Genomic DNA, 18,293 nt, shown 5'->3' on the forward strand with positions numbered 1-18,293 from the left:
TACCACAGGTTTTTCAGGTCATTCCAAGACTGAATGTTTGTTTTTCCTCCCAATACAATCAGGTCCTAAATATAAAAAAGAGCTTTTTATGATGAGGTTTTGCTCTAACACCATGGAGCCCTTTCTTTAGCCTTACATCTGTCTGTAGCGACCACACATGGCCATCTTCTTCAACTTAACTGTATACACACACATATGCATACATAGTGAAGCACATAAGGAACACATGAGACAGCCTCATCATTATCAGAATACAAAAAGTTACACTGAATTTCTTCTCTCAATAATTAACAGGAAGCAATTCAAAAAGAGGAAACAAAACATATGCTATGGTATTATCATTATAATTAAATCACATTTATTAACTGAAGCAAATTCACTTGAGCTTTTTATAGGATTCTAGGAAATAGATTCCTTACATATAATGAGGAAGTGCATCTTTAAGTCTTTTCATATTTTTCTTCCCTGTAACAGTCCTATGTTTGGTCTTTTCTCTTCAGGTTCATTCCCTTGACACTAACAGAGAACACTGTAATTCTAAAGTAAAATGATAGCTGGGGAACCATGGATTCCAAGGCCAGCACCTCCCCATTGTGTGGATCCCACAGATATGATGTCAGAAATCTAAAAAGAAAGAAAAGAAAAAAACCTTGAACCTGGCTTGGTTTAAACTCTCTTTAAGCAGCCCTCTTTCATTCAAACGTGAGAAAGTTCAGCTTTCAACATGTATTAACAAAAGATGTTTACAACAGAATACCTGGTTGTGCCTAATAATGGCTTTGCTCTTTGAATTAATTTTTTCCTGGTGACAAAGGCTGAGCTTTTGAACTTCTGGGTAAGGCTAGGCTGGGCATTTTTGCTTGGCTTGGTTCTCTTAAATGGTTCGAAAATGGTTGGTCTGGCACCTGGTATTTTGTGGCCAGTAATTACACTACAGTTGTTACTATGCATTACTGAAACTTCATTTTTTGACCAAAAGCCAAATGTATTCTTTAAACAAACATCTTTTGAAAGCCGAATATGCTTTGAAATGATTTAAAAATCCATTTAATGAATAGGATTACTATCGAATTTCACAAATACAAATCAGAATTTTTTTTGATGCTTCATATTTTATTTCCCCCTGCCCTCCCATCCCACCCTTGGTGATGGTTATACCCATTTGAGCATTTCTGAGCACATGATAAGTCAGAATTTTTTTAAACGATGTTTTGCTTTAGCATGGTGTCTCTCTAGTACAAGCCGTATGTGACCTTTCCACTTAAGCCATCTTAATGTTTCCTTTCCTTTCATCAGTGTGGATGTACAATGACATGCCCCTTTTATTTCCACCCCCCGGGAACAGATTTACTCTAGGGTGTGTGTTGATAACTGAGGCAGGGTGACTGATAAAGACTTAAATAGCCAGAGAAAGGAAAAATCTTTTCCACATTTAGAAGACTAGTAATCTATGGCCAGGCTTTCACAGCTGTGGGGCTTCTGAGCCCAGATCCTAATTCTTTTTTTTTAAAATTGGATTAACTAGCTCATTATTACCCAATTCTTAACTGAAAGCTTGATCACCAAGACTGCAGGATCTAGCCATGGGGATTGAGGTGGGTGGGTTGGGATGGTACACTGAAAGACCAATCAGGCAGGAGAGGCCCTCACCTGCGAGTTCCCAAATATATTGTAAGAACTCCCATCAATGCTTCGTCCCCTCACTGTTAGTTTCAGAACAATGACACACAGATACTCACCTCACCAGGACCTTATAAAGTTAAATGTGATACACATGTGATCGAGAAATTTTTTTTTTTCTTAGTATTCCCCTACCCCTTCCTCCCTGCCTCCATGCCCTGGACAGCAGGCCCTTGTCCTATTGCCTCAAGGTAGGGAAATAATGTGACAAGATAAACAGCAAAACAACAACACAACTTCTGTAAGTTGTGTTTTGTGTTATAAAAAAACCTCAGAGGACTAGAGAGGATTAGGAATAAAGCCAAAGTATTTGGAAGAAAATGGTGTGAGGAGAGAGGGGCTTCCCTGGAAGACTAGAAACACATCCCTCCACTGGTGGGAAGAAGGATGGATGAAAAGTGAGAGGGCAAAGGCCTGGGTAGGGTAGGTCCTTTCCTACTTCTCTACCTCTGTGTCTCAGGGAGGCAGCAAGCTGGGGAGAAGGATGGCTGTATGTTGTAAGCCTACGGAACTTCCCAGACCCTGGAATGGCCCCAAAATAGCAGGAAGATGCTGGGCACAAATGGGCCATGCAAATAGGAAGAAGGCACAGGTGCATCAGTATCGGTAAAGGAAGGCCAGAAGGAACTGTGGACATCTGGGTTGGTGCCTCCTCAAACAGCTGACATGAGGAACAAATGGATTTCCCAATACCTTGGCCCAACCTAACCATCCTCCCCTCCACCAAACTTTCATCCCACCCCAAATGTAAACATATCTTTAAAGGTAGAGAAATACCAAAATGATGAAATTCATTGCTGACACCTTCCAACATATAAATTAGGTAGATTCATAAAAGAATAAAGATGTATTTCTTGCATACTTGAGTTTGTACACTGAGGGCTGGGCATCCAGTTTGAGCTTCTGGGGAAGACAATGTGGCACAGCAGAGAGACCACTAACCTCAGAGTGAAAGAAGAAAAGCTCTGTCACTTAGCAATGTAAACTAAAAATAAATCCCAAGGCCCCCACTGACTAAATGGACCCCCTTGTGGCCAAGAGGACCCCAGAAAAATATTTAAAGACTTAGTTCCCAGCTACGATGGGGGGTCAGACATGCCTAATTATACTCCCCCTCTCTTTTATGGTTTAGACACAACAACTGAGCAGCATTAATGTTCCAATAGAGATCACATGACTCACAGAACAGATTCTTTGTGATAATAAGATACCGAATTATAAACAGGACCTAAGGCCATGCCAGGTGAGGGGAAGTCATGTACTCCTACACCTAAGGAAGAAACTATGCTCTAACTGCCACCAGGATTTTCTTTTTCTCCAGCAGCTAAACAAGCACTGGCCTCAAGATAAGCAATATTTAAACAATTGCAAATCATCCTGCTCATAGACTCTGCCCAACTGAACCCCCATTCCACCAGCCATAACTACAGCTTTCATTGGATGAGAGACTAATTTTAGTAACTTTTTCCTGATAAGACCACCAACCATGGACTGGTTCTGACTAGTTTACAGAGATTGTGTACTTGTGAGCTTTTGTGTCCCGAAATGACCTTTTGATGTGTAGGGCCTAACTGTAATACATTGAAATGTTAAGTCTCCATCCCAAAGTGAACATGGGTCATGTGTTACACGTATGTTTGTTCAATATGCGTGTGTCAGGACCACCCTCATGAATATTCATAGCTCCTCCTGTAACCTGTTGAATATGTATATTTAGCCAACCTGTTCAGCATAAAGCTCCATCCCAACCCCTCTGCCTTCAAAGTGCTTGTCTCTGGGCTTCTGCTGAAGGCTGAGCTTCCCAGCCTGTGAGATAGCCATCTTGAAGGCTTTATAAGAAATAAAGTCTCCTCTTTCTTTGTCTAAATTTATAAATTGTGTTTTTAAGTTAACAGTACTATGTAACTTTGGACAAGCCATGTAACTGCTCTGGGCCTCAGGGTTTCCACCCATAAAGTGGGTGATAAAACTTCTGACCACTCCTAGTCCTGTCGTGAGGAATGGGATGCTGCATGTGGATGTCACAAAATACAGTAGGACTCAACAAGGCAGTCTACATAGTATCAAATGCTAAGCATAATCAGAAGAAAAATATAGATAATAATTCCAACATGTAGAAACTTGTAGCAAAGACTGGCTAGATACTTGTCAATTTCATTTTCTCTTCCTGGCATACAAGAAGACCTTTCCCAGGCTTCCCTTGCAGTTAGGATGGGGCCATATGATTGGGTTCTGGCTAACGGGATTTGGCAGAGGTGACAGCAGTGCTTGCAGACCTACCACAGATCCTGCAGTGTGGTCTTATACATACTCTCTTCTCCCTCTCTGGCAACTTTTGAGGCCAAATGCTGAAGATGATGGCATTTTAAGATGAAAGGAGCCTGAACCTCCAAGTCACCACTTAGAGATGTTGTGCCGAGGAGAGCCCATGCACTGGCTTCTGATGCATAATATAAACTTCTATTTGAGGGTTTAACGCAGCGTATGTAGCCTATCCTAACACTGTGCTATAATAAAAAAATAGAATACGTCATTATGACAGAATATATACATTCATGTATGTATCCATATAAATATATATGAGATGTCTTGAGGCATAAAGAAGTGGCTGAGTCAATACCTTTCCTTCCATATTATGAAGAACATAAAAGTTCAATTTGTGCTGTTCTTGGGGAAAGATGTCACAGGCACAAATTGTGATGACATTCAAGTCTGTGTCCGACTTGCTCAGTGGAAGCACAGTTACCTAGAAAGCTGGGGAAATCTTCCACTTGGAGTTGACAGACACCCAGGCCCTTGGCTCTACTTCATCACAGCTGCTGAGGTTTTACTTTGCATGACCTGCTGCACCAGTTTCAGCTAGGAGACAGCCCTCTTCTTCCTCATCTTAAACTCTCCATGGACATTCAGTATTCTAACACGAAGAACCCAGGAGATGCTGTTGGATCCAGGCAATAAGAGAAACCTGTTCTGTAGGGAACACAGCTGTTAAAAAAAATCTCAAAGCAGTAGGTTTTGCATATTTGATTATTCCTATGTCTATTCCCTAAACAGTTCAAATATGCACACATTTTCTGCCTAATTTCTTCTAAAGCCATCAGAACAGTTGATGCCATTGACTGTACTCAGAGACTGAAACCTCACTGCAGCCCTGGAGGCTGCCCAAGTGCAGATAGCAGGACAGTGGTGTTTTCCTCAAAAACTACACTCTCTTTGTCCAAGGCTGGCAAAACAGTCTAGTTATCTTTGAGCTCTTGGGCTTCAAATTACCTGTGCTGCATGCTTGGTCACCACCCCTTTCTGGATAAGGCTTTATTCTAATTCCTTTAAACCAGTAGGAAGGATCCCTAGGGAGGGTTGTGTACCTCATTCCTCAATTTAACAAAGACTACCCTCCTTTGGACCAGTGGCTGGCTGCAATCCATGGCAGAGAATCCTGCCCAGTGGGCCTGCAAACTCTGGCCATTGATTATACAGAGCAAATGAGGAGTCATGAATACAATGGGAGATCTGGACTGGTGAGGTGACTCACACCTAGAATTCCAACACTTTGGGAGACTGAGGTAGGAGGACTGCTTGAGCCTAGGAGTTCTAGACCAGCCTGGGCAACATAGGGGGACCCTTCTATGTCCCAGGGAGGAGACTTGGAAATATTTGGCCACCAGCTTTAATGACCACTATACCTACTTTTCCTTTCCTACTTCCATCTGTTTTTTTGTTTTTTTTGTTTGTTTGTTTGTTTTGAGACAGAGTCTCGCTCTGTTGCCCAGGCTGGAGTGCAGTGGCATGATCTCAGCTCACTGAAACCTATGCCTCCCAGGTTCAAGTGATTCTTCTGCCTCAGCCTTCCCAGTAGCTGGGATCACAGGGGCACGCTACCATGCCCGGCTAATTTTTATATTTTAGTAGAGACAAGGTTTCACCATGTTGGCCAGGCTGGTCTCGAACTCCTGACCTCAAGTGATCTGCCCACCTCAGCCTCCCAAAGTGCTGGGATTACAGGCATGAGCCACTGTGCCTGGCCTCCGTCTGGGTTTATAGTCTCTTTCTGGTGACATTCAGCTCTAGCACTGGATCCTAGCACATTTATTGTCAATGGACTTTCATGCCAAGACTTTCACGCCAAGAGCAGCATTGGTAGTAAGTTGGGCACTGGATGCCAAAGACAGAATCAGCCTCTTCATCAGTGATATCCATTCATTTATTGATTAATTAACAGATTAACTTATTAGACAAATGCTGACTGAAACTCTGTTATACTGGAGATGTGCTATGCAATATGATACGACCTTCAGTACAAAATATAAAAGCCCAGGAAGGAGTGAGCTGATAATATTAAGCTTTTACTATGCCATTTATAGATCTCATTTCCTCTATTAAATTATTTTCTAGGCAACTTGATATTTTCTCTCCTGCATCTTCTCAATACTCACTAAATACTTACTTTATTGGCTTAAAGTAAGAAACATGAAACTATCAAAACTAATGAGCTCACACCTGCTTAGCCAAGGAGCATTTTTCACCCATGCCTCTTGGTTTAGGTGCAGGGTTTGGGGAAGGGGAAAAGACTTAAAACTGGGAAGTTGTGATGTCCTCATATAGATGGCTAGTCCCTGCAGCTTGTCTTTATGCCGTAAGTGTGACATTAGCCATTCCCAATGAAAGTGGCTGCTTCAGAAGGTGTAGGTTGCAGTGGTCTCCATTTATGTGGGGAGCTTTACCAAACCCATGACCAGGCTACATCCAAACCAATTAAATCAGAATCCTGGGTTTGGGTGAGACTCGGGCATCGATGTGTTTTAAATGTTTGGCAGGTGAAGCCATTAGCCTAGGACTATGGTTCTCAAACTTTAACATGTATCAGAATTACTTGAAGGGCTCATTAAAACACAGATGGGCCAGGCATGGTAGATCACATTGGTAATCCCAGCACTTTGGGAGGCTGAGGCAGGAGGATTGCTTGAGGACGGGAGTTGGAGATCAGCCTGGGCAACATAGTGAGACCCTGTCTCTACAAAAAATAAAAAAAATCAGCCAGGTGTGGTGGCACATGCCTGTAGTCCCAGCTACTTGGGAGGCCAGGGTGGTAAGATCTCTTGAGGCCAGGAGTTCAAGGCCCTCCTTCAAAACACAAAACTGAAACCAAACATAAAACCGCACGGATGGCTGGTCCCACCCCCAGAGTTTGTGATTCAGCAGGTCTGGAGTAGGGTCTGAGAATTTGCATTTCTAACAATTTCCTATCGGATAATGATGCTGCTGGCCTGGGCACCACATTTTTGAGAAGCACTGGTCTAGGATACCCTTGGCTACCTAAAAAACTGAATGGAGTGGGGATGGAACAGAGTAGGGGAGGCCTATTTCAGCCTTTGATTACCACTGGAGGATCTGTTTTGGTTGCACTCTTGGCTCAGATCTACTTGATAGTAATCTACTTGATAGTAATGTAGATATAATAAAACTACTTTATACATAGTTGTGAGGGTTAAGTGAAATGAGGCACAGAAGTGGCCACAATGTTAACCTGCAGGAGTCGTCGTCGTACTTCAGGAACTCAGACTGAATCAGGTTTCCCTAGAAACCCAAAGTGAACAGGAACCTTTGAGGAGGGTCTGAAACCTCCATACCACCAATGAGTTTTTTCTTACTTCCTCTCTCCTCTCTCTCTCTTTTTTTTTTTTTTTTTTAAGACAGAATCTCACTCTGTTACCCAGGCTGGAGTGCAGTGTACAATCTCAGCTCACTGCAACCTCCATCACCCAGGCTCAAGCGATTCTCCTGCCTCAGCCTCCTGAATAGCTGGGATTACAGGTGCACACCAGCACACCCAGCTAATTTTTGTATTTTTAGTAGAGACATGGTTTCACTCTGTTGGCCAGGCTAGTCTCAAACTCCAGACCTCAAATGATCCACCCGCCTCAGCCTCTCAAAGTGCTGGGATTGCAGGCATGAGTCACCGCACCCGGCTATTTTGCAATATTTTAAAAAATACATCTGTCAGTAGCGAGCCAGGTTAAAAAATAAAAAATAAAAAATACACAGTTTTGCAATGTTCCTTTCACTTCAGAATATATCTTGAGGATAGCTTCACATGAATGCATATAAATCTGCATTATTCTTTTTCTTTTCTTTCTTTCTTTTTTTTTTTTTTTCAAGACAGCGTCTTGCTCTGTCACCCAGGCTGGAGTGCAGTGGCATGATCTTAGCTCACTGCAACCTCCACCTCCCTGGTTCAAGCAATTCTCCTGCCTCAGCCTCCCAAGTAGCTGGTACTACAGGCACGCACCACCATGCCTGGCTAATTTTTTGCATTTTTAGTAGAGACGGGGTTTCACCATATTGGCTAGGCTGATCTCGAACTCCTGACCTCAGGTGATCCACCCGCCTCAGCCTCTCAAAGTGCTGGGATTACAGGTGTGAGCCACCGCGCCCAGCCTGCATTATTATTTTTCATGAGTCTGCATCACCCTGTTGCAACAATATAGCATAAATTATTTAACTAGTTTCCTGTAGGTGGATGTTTACCTTTTTTTCTTTTGTCATTATAAGCAATTCAAACAGCAAGTCAAACAGATTTGTTACATAAATTCATTAAAGTGAAACTGTTGGATCACAGATTATGTCCAATTCTCATTTTGGCCCAAACTGCCAAACTCCCTGGAAATTTCCAAGAGGTAGTATTATATAATAGCAAGGGTTCTGCTGCCAGACTGCTGGGGTTTGGCTACTGGCTTAGCCACTTACTAGTTGTGTAACCTGGGGTAAATTACTCTAAAATGCTGTACCTCAGTTTCTTCATCCATAAAATGGGGGAGAATAGCAGCGGTTTCCTCACAGGGTTATTATGAGGTTTAAATGAGAGAATACATATGAAACAGTATAACACCTGACACAAAGCAATTTCTGGGTAACTCTGACACAAAACAGAAAATCAAAAGTCAAAACAAGACAAGTAGAATCCCTCAGACAATGGGGAATGACCCAGATTGACCCATCTTGGTTTGGGTCCCTGCTTCCATGTGACACTAATGGTTCCAAATGACTCCACACTGGGGCTACGCATTTAGGCTGCACTGACAAGGCTTGCGCAGGTACAGGGCATGGTATGCCTAACGGTCTGGCCATTTCACTAGGGCCAACATGACTTCCCCGAGGGTCAGGCCCTTGTCTTTGCTTGCCTGGCACAATAGCTAATACAGAGTTAAGTGTGGGGTTTCAACACTAGAGCCTCCACATGAGTGATGTGCCCAGAGTGAGATTTAATGCTGACAACGGGTATAGGAGGCTTACTTGCAGAAACCAATGCTGGAAGAATTGACTTGCCTAAGATCACACAAAAGGAAAAGATGGAGGTGGCATTAGTATAGGAGAAAGCATTCTCTTTCCACTGTACAACACTGTGTCCAGCTACCTCTCTGTAAGTGACTAAAGGAATGGAGCTGGCCATTTAAAGAAATGATGATAATGACAATGATGTTGAGTATGACAACAGCCGCCTAACTAACGTCTATTGAACACAATGGGCCAGGCACTGTTAAGTGCCTAAGCATTTTATATGGATTATTTTACTTAATTCTCCTGACCATATGATTGAATGTTTATTACTGGTAGTTACTGGTTGAGTGTCAGGTGCTCTTCTAAGCTCTTTACACATTCCAACTCATTTCATTTTCACAACAATTCCATGAGGTAGGTACTAATATTACCTCTGTTTTAAATGAGCTGAGGGAAAGAGAGATTAGCTAACTTACAAAAACCTAGTGGGTAGAGGATTCGCACTTTTAATCCAGACATTCTGGCTATTCTTGTTCTTTTAGACTAAAGATGCAGGAGGTTGAATTAATAATACTCCTCAGTCTATAGTACCCTCTCTTCATCAGTCTCTTCACGGCCTCTCTCTCATTCTATTTATCCCTATCTATTGATTATCTATCTATCTATCTATCTATCTATCTATCTATCTATCTATCTATCTATCTGTGTACCTATCTATCCATCCATCCATCTATTTTATGTTTCTCCTCTTATTCTCCTCCTCCTCCCCAGAAGTGACCATTCACCATACTTAATTAAATGTGCATCTTTTTGTTTGCGTTAAGTTGTATAACCTGTGTTGCCACACTATGCAAGTCTTCTGTGGCTATAGCCTGCTCTAAAATGCTTGAACTATTCTACTACAAAAGCTAACTCATACTGCACGCTGCACATTGCCCTCTCTCTCGATGAGCATAAGCCAGTAAGTGAGTCTGAGAGCATGGAGATCGTATAGTCTTGGTTCAATTTCCAAAAAACAGATTTGAGTTAATATAGTTACAACAGATCTTGAAAGGTCAGCAAGATAAAAGGATAAGCTAGAGACCAACGCAAGTCCAAGGGTTGATTGGGGGTCTGGCTTCCCTAATCTTCATCAGCTCCCCTAATCCCAGATTGCCCTAAGTAATAACAAACCATGTAAGCATGATGAGCTTGCCATAAAGCACAGCTTAAGACAAGTCCCCAAGCTTCTCACTTCCAACCAGATTAGCACCCCAAGCCTCTGGAGAGGACTGAATCCATCTACACTGGGACTTTAGTAAAGCACTTAACTCACATATCCAAGTAAAGTCCTGATGGTTAAAAAGTGGTGTTCTAGGCTGAGTGCAGTGGCTCATACCTATAATCCCAGCACTTTGGGAGGTCCAGGCTGGAGAATTGCTTGAGCCCAGGAGCTTGAGACCAGCCTGTAAAACCTAGTGAGACCCTATCTCTACACAAATCAAAAAAAATCTGGGCATAGTGCAGTGAGCTCCTGTAGTCCCAGCCAATCAAGAGACTGAGCCCAGGATGTTAGCACTACAGTGAGCTATGATCACGCCACTGCATTCTAGCCAGGACAACAAAGGGAGACCCTATCTCAAAAAAAAAAAAAAAGTTCTAAAACTGGAGGCACAATTAAATCTGCATGAACCAATACAGTTATCCTAAACTCGGATCAATTTGAGACCACAGCCACCTCCACCATTCCTGAGTGTTGAGAATTCCACCCTGTACTCCCTGCCACTCTGACCAGCCCTTAGTCCCTTCTTCTCCCCCTACAACACTCAGCTCTCTTCCCTGCCATCAGGCCTGTTGTAGGTTGAATTTTGTCCCCTTGGTGAGATATGTTGAAGTCCTAGCCCTCAGTACCTCAGAATGTGAGCTTATTGGGGGAAATAGTGTCATTGTAGATGTAACTAATTAAGATGAGGTCATACTAGAGAAGTAGAGTGGGCCCTTAATCCAACAAGACTAATGTCCACGTGAAGACGGCCATGTGAAGATGCAGAAATATAGCGAGAACATCATGTGACGATGGAGACAGAGATGTGAGTGATGCATCTACAAGACAAGGAATACCAGCAATTGCCAGCCACCATCAGCAGCTGGCAAAGAGGCATGAAACAGATTCTCCTTTGGAGACCTCAGAAAAAAACAATCCCACCAATCCCTTAGTCTTGGACTTCTAGCTTCCAGAACTGTGAGAGTATACATTTCTGTTGTTTGAAGCCGCCTGGTGGTACATTTTTATGGCAGCCTAGGAAGGGCTGCAAAAGGCTGGACAGCCATTTCTGAGCCTGGGCTCCATGGGGAGATATTTAGCAAAGGCTTTGACCAGCATGCTGGTTTCATCATCCCTGGCCCATAAGCCAGTCTTGCCAATCCCAACTCTGAATAGGACACACCATCTAATTTCCCTGCTCCTGGACCCAGGCTGTCAAGGTAATAGAAAAACTAGATGAATTGATTATGTTGCAAAGTCATTGTCTCCAGTCATAACTTACTCCTTTCTGAGCCTAAGCAATCTTTCATCACATTGAATAAGTATCATAGAGATTCTCAACTACTGGGGAAAGAAGGGCTCATGGTTTGAAATAAAAACTTTGCCTCATTGCTTTACTTCATTTAAAATTTATTTCGAATTTCTAAAAACATCAGAGGAGGATAGGTAATTTTTCTTTTTTGCAGAGTAGTGTAAAGGTGGATCCATATTTCCCTTTGCTTGAAATTAGCACAAATGTGCATAGGTGGTGGAGTTGTGGTACAAATGAATAAAGCAGCCTGGCTTTCTAACCACCACTATACAAGACACTCTTATGGTTTACTAGATTGGAAGCTCCTGAATGACAAAAACCCTTTTATGTTCCCTCTGTGCATCTTCCCAACTCCCTAACGCCATTCATCGCACTTTAAAGACATTCAGTAAAAAGAGGCACAGCCAGCCAGGCGCGGTGGCTCACGTCTGTAATCCTAGCACTTTGGGAGGCCGAGGCGGGCGGATCATGAGGTCAGGAGATCGAGACTATCCTGGCTAACACGGTGAAACCCCGTCTCTACTAAAAATACAAAAAATTAGCTGGGCATGGTGGCGGGCGCCTGTAGTCCCAGCTACTTGGGAGGCTGAGGCAGGAGAATGGCGTGAACCCAGGAGGCGGAGCTTGCAGTGAGCCGAGATCACGCCACTTCACTCCAGCCTGGGCGATAGAGCAAGACTCCGCCTCAAAAAAAAAAAAAAAAAAAAAAAGGCAGAGTTGGGCAGAGTTTCCTATTCTCTCAGCAGTAGGTGGATAAATTAGTGAATTAGTGACTATTATATGATGTTTGATGCAAATACTGCAGTTTAATTTCCTCACTGCTCCCTTTCCCCTCTTTTTCTCTTTTGTCCCTTTTTCGCCCTCATCTTGTAGAGAAGGAAGGGCACAGGGGCCTCTTTCTACAATAAGGAAATCTCAGAGGAGTTATCCCAGGTCCATAGAGACTTCCTGAGTAGCACTCAAGCTGCAGTTCTCTTCAGCTGGCAACTGTTCTACAGTTTGCAACCTCAGGTCATTCCAAAGAACGAACCTCTTGAAATAAACACAGAGGAATGGGGCCTTTTATTATCTCCAGATGGGATTATGCGGCCTTGGAAGCTGTTGAAATAATTCTTCTGTGCCTGAATCAAACTTTTGTTATCTTCCAAAAGGAAAGAAAGAGAGGAGTGGTAAATTGTGTTAACTAGAAAGCCAACTCGGGTTAAATTCTGCTGATAGGTCCCCTTCCCCCACTAAAACCTAGGTTTTTAAATTTGCTTTTTATTTATTTTTGCATCCCTTTTTCCCTTTTACAATAAGATATTAAGCTGGGTTGGAATGCACACACATACACACACACACACAAAAGGACAAAATTGTAAAACCGTTGTTTTTGTGTTGTTATCCAAGATTTAGATGTTGTTTTTTTAAAACGGGGATGAAATCTGAAAGTGGAAATACACGTTTTTTAGGGTATTACTAGAAAAGAAAGTATGATAAAGTGTGTCTGTAATACTTTTATTTTTACTCTGGTGGTAGTGGCGAGCTGAGAAGTTTCTACATACATGGAGTCCAATAAACATCTATTGAACAAACACCATAAATATGTACAATTTTGGGCTATATAATTTTAAAATTGATGGTGCCACCTATTGGTGATGATATAAAGTGTAAAATGATCACTTACATAGTAAGTTATTTCATGTTTTCCAATCATGTGACTTATTCCCACAGAGATTCTGTGAGGAGCTGGAAGGCAAGCTTGGTTCATGCAGACATGAGGCGCTAATGTTTTCAACTGGGTTGCTCTCCACTGGATGCCTATTAAATTCTCAGCACTTTGGAGTATACCAGAGAAGTAAAGACATGGCCCCTGCCTTCAAGGAGCATTTTATCCAGTTGGTAAGAGACCTACCTACCAATATAACAAAATAATAAATAGCCTTGGGAGGACGAGGCCGGGAGGATCCATTGAGGCCAGGAGTTGAAGGCTGCAGTGCACTATGATCGCGCCTATACATACACACTCCAACCTGGGCAACATAATAACACCTTGTCTCTATAAAACAAAGAAATAAAACAAAATAATAAATAGCTTGACATTAAAATGTATAATGCTCTTTCTATATATATATGGCTATATTTTATATAGTATATGGTAATCATACTTTCTAAATCCTCAGCGCAGTGTCAGGACTCAGGACATGTTACTCCAAATTATGGCACCTCACTTGGCTGAGTACTTTACTTATTTATTTTTTTATTTATTGAGAGGGAGTCTCACTCTGTCGCCCAGGCTGGAGTGCAATAGTGCGATCTCGGCTCACTGCAACCTCTGCCTCCTGAGTTCAAGCGATTCTCCTGCCTCAGCCTCCCAAGTAGCTGAGATTACAGGTACCCGCCTCCATGCCTGGCTAATTTTTGTGTTTTAGTAGACAGGGTTTCACCATATTGGTCGGGCTGGTTTCAAACTCCTGACCTCAAGTTATCTTCCCACCTCAGCCTCCCAAAGTAGTGAGATTACAGGTGTGAGACACCATGATCGGCCCTTGGCTGAGTACTTTAAACTGAAGGACACTAGAAGGACCTCAGAATCAAGTGTTCTCTGACCCTCTTCTGCTCTCCTGTCTCTTGTCTCTTTTTCTCCTCTAAAGCAAGGATAGAAATAGAATTCCTCTATCCCAAGACAGGTCCTAGAAACTAGGACCACTCTTCTGCAAAGCAAGCCATAAAACCTCTAGGTCACTCTCTCCATTTTATCCTGAAGACTCTCATTCCAGAGAGGTCCTACCCATACTCAGGAGGAAGGAATGCTACATAAAGAGACCCAGAAGAACCTAAACAGAAAGACAGGCCTTGCTGAGTTTCCTCCTCAGCCTATTACAGTAAGGTCATAATCTCTTGTCCAGTTACATTTCTACATGGCTGTCCATTCTTCATCGAGCCTCAGCATAAAAACACAGTTTTCCTTGCATCTTTGGGTATTCATTTCTTTTTTGGGGGGAGGGGGGCTATTCATTTCGAAAGGCTCCCATTTCATGTAAAACTTTGGTTAAATAAATTTGTTATGCTTTTCTCTTGTTAATCTGTCTTTTGTTATAGGAGTGTCAACTTTAACGCTTAGGATGGATGAAGAAAGGTACTACACCTTTCTGCTCCTATAGCAGGAAAAAGTCTGTTTTGCTCATGACTTACTCTGGGCCTAGTACACCACAGTTCCTGGCACTCGGTAGGCAATTGATAGAATAGTTGAATTAAGTTGGGTCCCATGGTTAGATATATGTGGCTTATAGAATTTTATTTTATTTTATTCTTATTTTATTTTATTTTATTTTATTTTTTGAGACAGAGTCTCATTCTCTCTCCCAGGCTGAAGTGCAGTGGTGCGATCTTGGCTCACTGCAACCTCTGCCTCCCAGGTTCGAGCGATTTTCCTGCCTCAGCCTCCCTAGTAGCTGGGACTACAGGCGTGTGCCACCATGCCCAGCTAATTTTTTGTATTTTTAGCAGAGAGAGCGTTTCACCTTGTTAGCCAGGATGGTCTTGATCTCCTGACTTCGTGATCCACCTGACTCAGCCTCCCAAAGTGCTGGGATTACAGTTGTGAGCCACCACGCCCGGCTGCCAGAATATTTTAAATCAAGACTGGCAAAACAGATCAGAAAATATGTGTAAACACGGGAAGTAGGGCTAGAATTGGGTCCTAGAAAATTCCTCAAGGGATTTATAACCTAATACAGATGAAGCCATCAGTGCAGGGAGGCGTCTTGTAGCCTTAAATTTGGTTAGAACTTGAGATTTTTGTGGTTTGCTGTGCCAACCCACACTTTTTCCTTAGGCAAGTACTGGATTTTTGCTCAAAGTCCAAAAGCAAAGGAAGAGAAAAAGGCAGATGGTGGGTAGTTGCAAAACTATAAACATATTTTACTCCTGGAAGTCTTACAGACAGGAGTAATTCTGGGAGTATGAAAGTAGCTTAGAAAGATTTTTGCTTCCTCTCACCCTCCAACTTAATTATGTGCTGCAAAGTATTCCTATAATACTTGGCAATATAAGGCTGGGCCAGTGCCTCACACTTGTAATCCCAGCACTTTGGAAGGCTGAGGCAGGTGGATCACTTGAGGTCAGGAGTTCGAGACCACGGCCAACATGGTGAAACCCCATCTCTACTAAAATACAAAAATTAGCCAGGCGTGGTGGTGCACACCTGTAGTCCCAGCTACTCAGGAGGCTGAGGCAGGAGAATCACTTGAAACCGGAAGCAAAGGTTACAGTGAGCTGAGATTGCTCCACTGCACTCCAGCCTGGGTGACAGAGCGAGACTCTGTCTCAAAAACAAAACAACAACAACAACCACCACAACAGCTTGGCAATATGTATCAAGAGTCTTAAAAATGGTCATATCTTTTGATCCAATACTTTTCCTTCTAAGAAAATATGTTAAGGAAATAACCAGAAATGTGAATAGAGGATTTTTAGAACAAAGGGGAAAAAAACCTCTGTACTCAATATGAAAAGTTGTTTTCTAAAAATTTTACTTAAGTAATTTTGCTCTAGATATAAGACAATTCTTATGTAATATTTAAAAATATGGCACAAAATTGTGTATATATAGATTACTCCTGAATAGAAGGATTACAGGTTGTTTTGACTTTACTCTATTGTAAGTAAAAATGTTAAAGCCTTTGAAATTTAGTGGGTGTCCTAATTAGTGCATCCATTAATTTCTACTTTCATTGTCTTCGACTAGTCTTTGATTAGACTATTTACAACTCTGTAGAGAAAGAGGTGAAGATGTAGAAAATTGACATTAATGCAAATGTTTCCTGTTATAACTGGAAATGATCCCTGTTCGTGTCAATGCAAATAAATTTTGTCTGGCAGGTAATATAGATCTCTGTAAATCAAATCCATTTGAACCAGCTATAACACCTTACTAGTTTTCTCATTAATTAATGAGTTAAATAAAATCTTTGATGTGCTCATTTTATATTTATATGATAGTCATAATGTTTCCTTATTTTGAAAACTGTTTTTTAACACTATATAGTTTCTGTTTTCTAGATTTCCTATCATAAGGATGTACAGGTTATTTAGTAAACTTTTTAAGGATAACATGCATGCAGAAAAGTAGGTAAGTTTACAGTTCAATGAATTTTCACAAAATCAACACCTATGTAACCTATGTGAGTATGATCAAGGAAAAGAACAATATTACCACCCCAAAGTAGCTCTGGTGCCTTCCTCTTTGTCACTACTATCTCCACCATCCCAATAGGTAAACACCATCCTGACTTCCAACATCACTGATTTATTTTGTCTGATTTTCAATTTTATATAAATGGAATAATATAATGTGTTCTCATTTGTGCCTGGCTTACTTTGCTCACCATTATGTTTGTGAGATTCATACATGTGATTGCACAAAGTTTTAGTTCCTTCATTCTCCTTGTTGTGTAGTGTCCGTTATATGAATAGGTCACAGGTGATCCACTCGCCTCAGCCTCCTAAGGTACTAGGATTACAGGCGTGAGCTACCATGCCTGGCCTGATTTTAATTAAAAAAAAATTTTTTTTGAAGACCTGTTTTGTGGCCTAACATATGATCTATCCTCAAGAATGATCCGTGTGCTGAGGAGAAGAATGTGTATTCTACAGCTGTTGGATGAAATGTTCTGTAAATATCTATTAGGTCTATTTGGTCTATAGTGCAGATTAAGTTGGATGTTTGTTGATTTTCTGTCTGGATGATCTGTCCAATGCTGAAAGTGTGGTGTTGGAGTCCCCAGTTACTATTGTATTGGGGTCTGTCTCTCTCCTGAGCTCTAATAACATTTGCTTTTTTTATCTGGGTACTCCAGTGTTGAGTGCATATGTAATTGTTATATCCTCTTGCTGAGTTGACCTCTTTATCATTATATAATAATCTTCTTTGTCTCTTTTTATATTTTTCTCTTGAAATCTATTTTATCTGATAGAAATATAGCAACTCTTACTCTTTTTTGGTTTTCATTTGTGTGGACTATCTTTTTCCATCCCTTTATTTTAGGCCTATGTGTGTATTTATAGGTGAAGAGTGTTTCTTGTAGGCAACAGATTGCTGGATCTTGTTTTCTCTTTTTTTTTAAGTTTTTTTTCTTTATATAGAGAGAGTCTTATTGTGTTGCCCAGGCTGGTCTCAAACTCCTGGGCTCAAGCGATCCTCCGTGATAACCCATTATTTAAAACTGATGACAACTTAACACTAATTGCAAAAACAAAGGAGAGAAAGTTAATAAAAACTCCACACTACATTGCCCCCACTTTTTAACATTTTATTGTTTCTATTTATGTCTTATTCTACTATCTATGTCTTGAAAAGTTGTTGTAGTTACTATTTTTGATAGATTCACCTTTTAGAATTTCTGCTCAAGATATGAGTAGTTTACACAACACTATTATAGTGTCATGATATTCTGTGCTTGTCTGTGTACTTAACAGTGAGTTTTATACCTTCGGATAATTTCTTTTTTTTGAGACGGAGTCTCACTCTGTTGCCTGGGCTGGAGGGGCAGTGGCACAATCTCGGCTCACTACAACCTCTGCCTCCCAGGTTCAAGTGATTCTCCTGCCTCAGCCTCCCGAGTAGCTGGGATTACAGGCATGCACTGCCATGCTCGGCTAATTTTTTTTTTTTTTTTTGTATTTTTAGTAGAGACAGGGTTTCACCATGTTGGCCAGGCTGGTCTTGAACTTCTGACCTCAGGTCATTCGCCTGCCTCGGCCTCCCAAAGTGCTGGGATTACAGGCGTAAGCCACTGCACC

General features: G+C 41.6%; 2 protein-coding genes across 2 annotated transcripts in view; both read right to left on the reverse strand.

Annotated features, from left to right (window-relative positions):
• The window catches only part of NFE2L2 (NFE2 like bZIP transcription factor 2), a 93,186-nt gene that overhangs the window by 53,097 nt on the left and 21,796 nt on the right, over positions 1-18,293 (reverse strand). The gene's annotated exons all lie outside the window — the stretch shown is intronic.
• Positions 1,644-18,293, reverse strand: part of LOC129031531 (putative uncharacterized protein FLJ44553) — a 30,176-nt gene continuing 13,526 nt past the window's right edge. Inside the window, exon 2 of the mRNA XM_054478108.2 lies at positions 1,644-4,650. Within this exon, the coding sequence (XP_054334083.1) occupies positions 1,970-2,494 (525 nt within the window). The 5' untranslated portion in view covers positions 2,495-4,650 and the 3' untranslated portion in view covers positions 1,644-1,969. The remainder of the gene's footprint in view (positions 4,651-18,293) is intronic.

This window comes from Pongo pygmaeus, chromosome 11 (assembly GCF_028885625.2).
Source record: "Pongo pygmaeus isolate AG05252 chromosome 11, NHGRI_mPonPyg2-v2.0_pri, whole genome shotgun sequence".
NCBI lineage: Eukaryota > Metazoa > Chordata > Mammalia > Primates > Hominidae > Pongo > Pongo pygmaeus.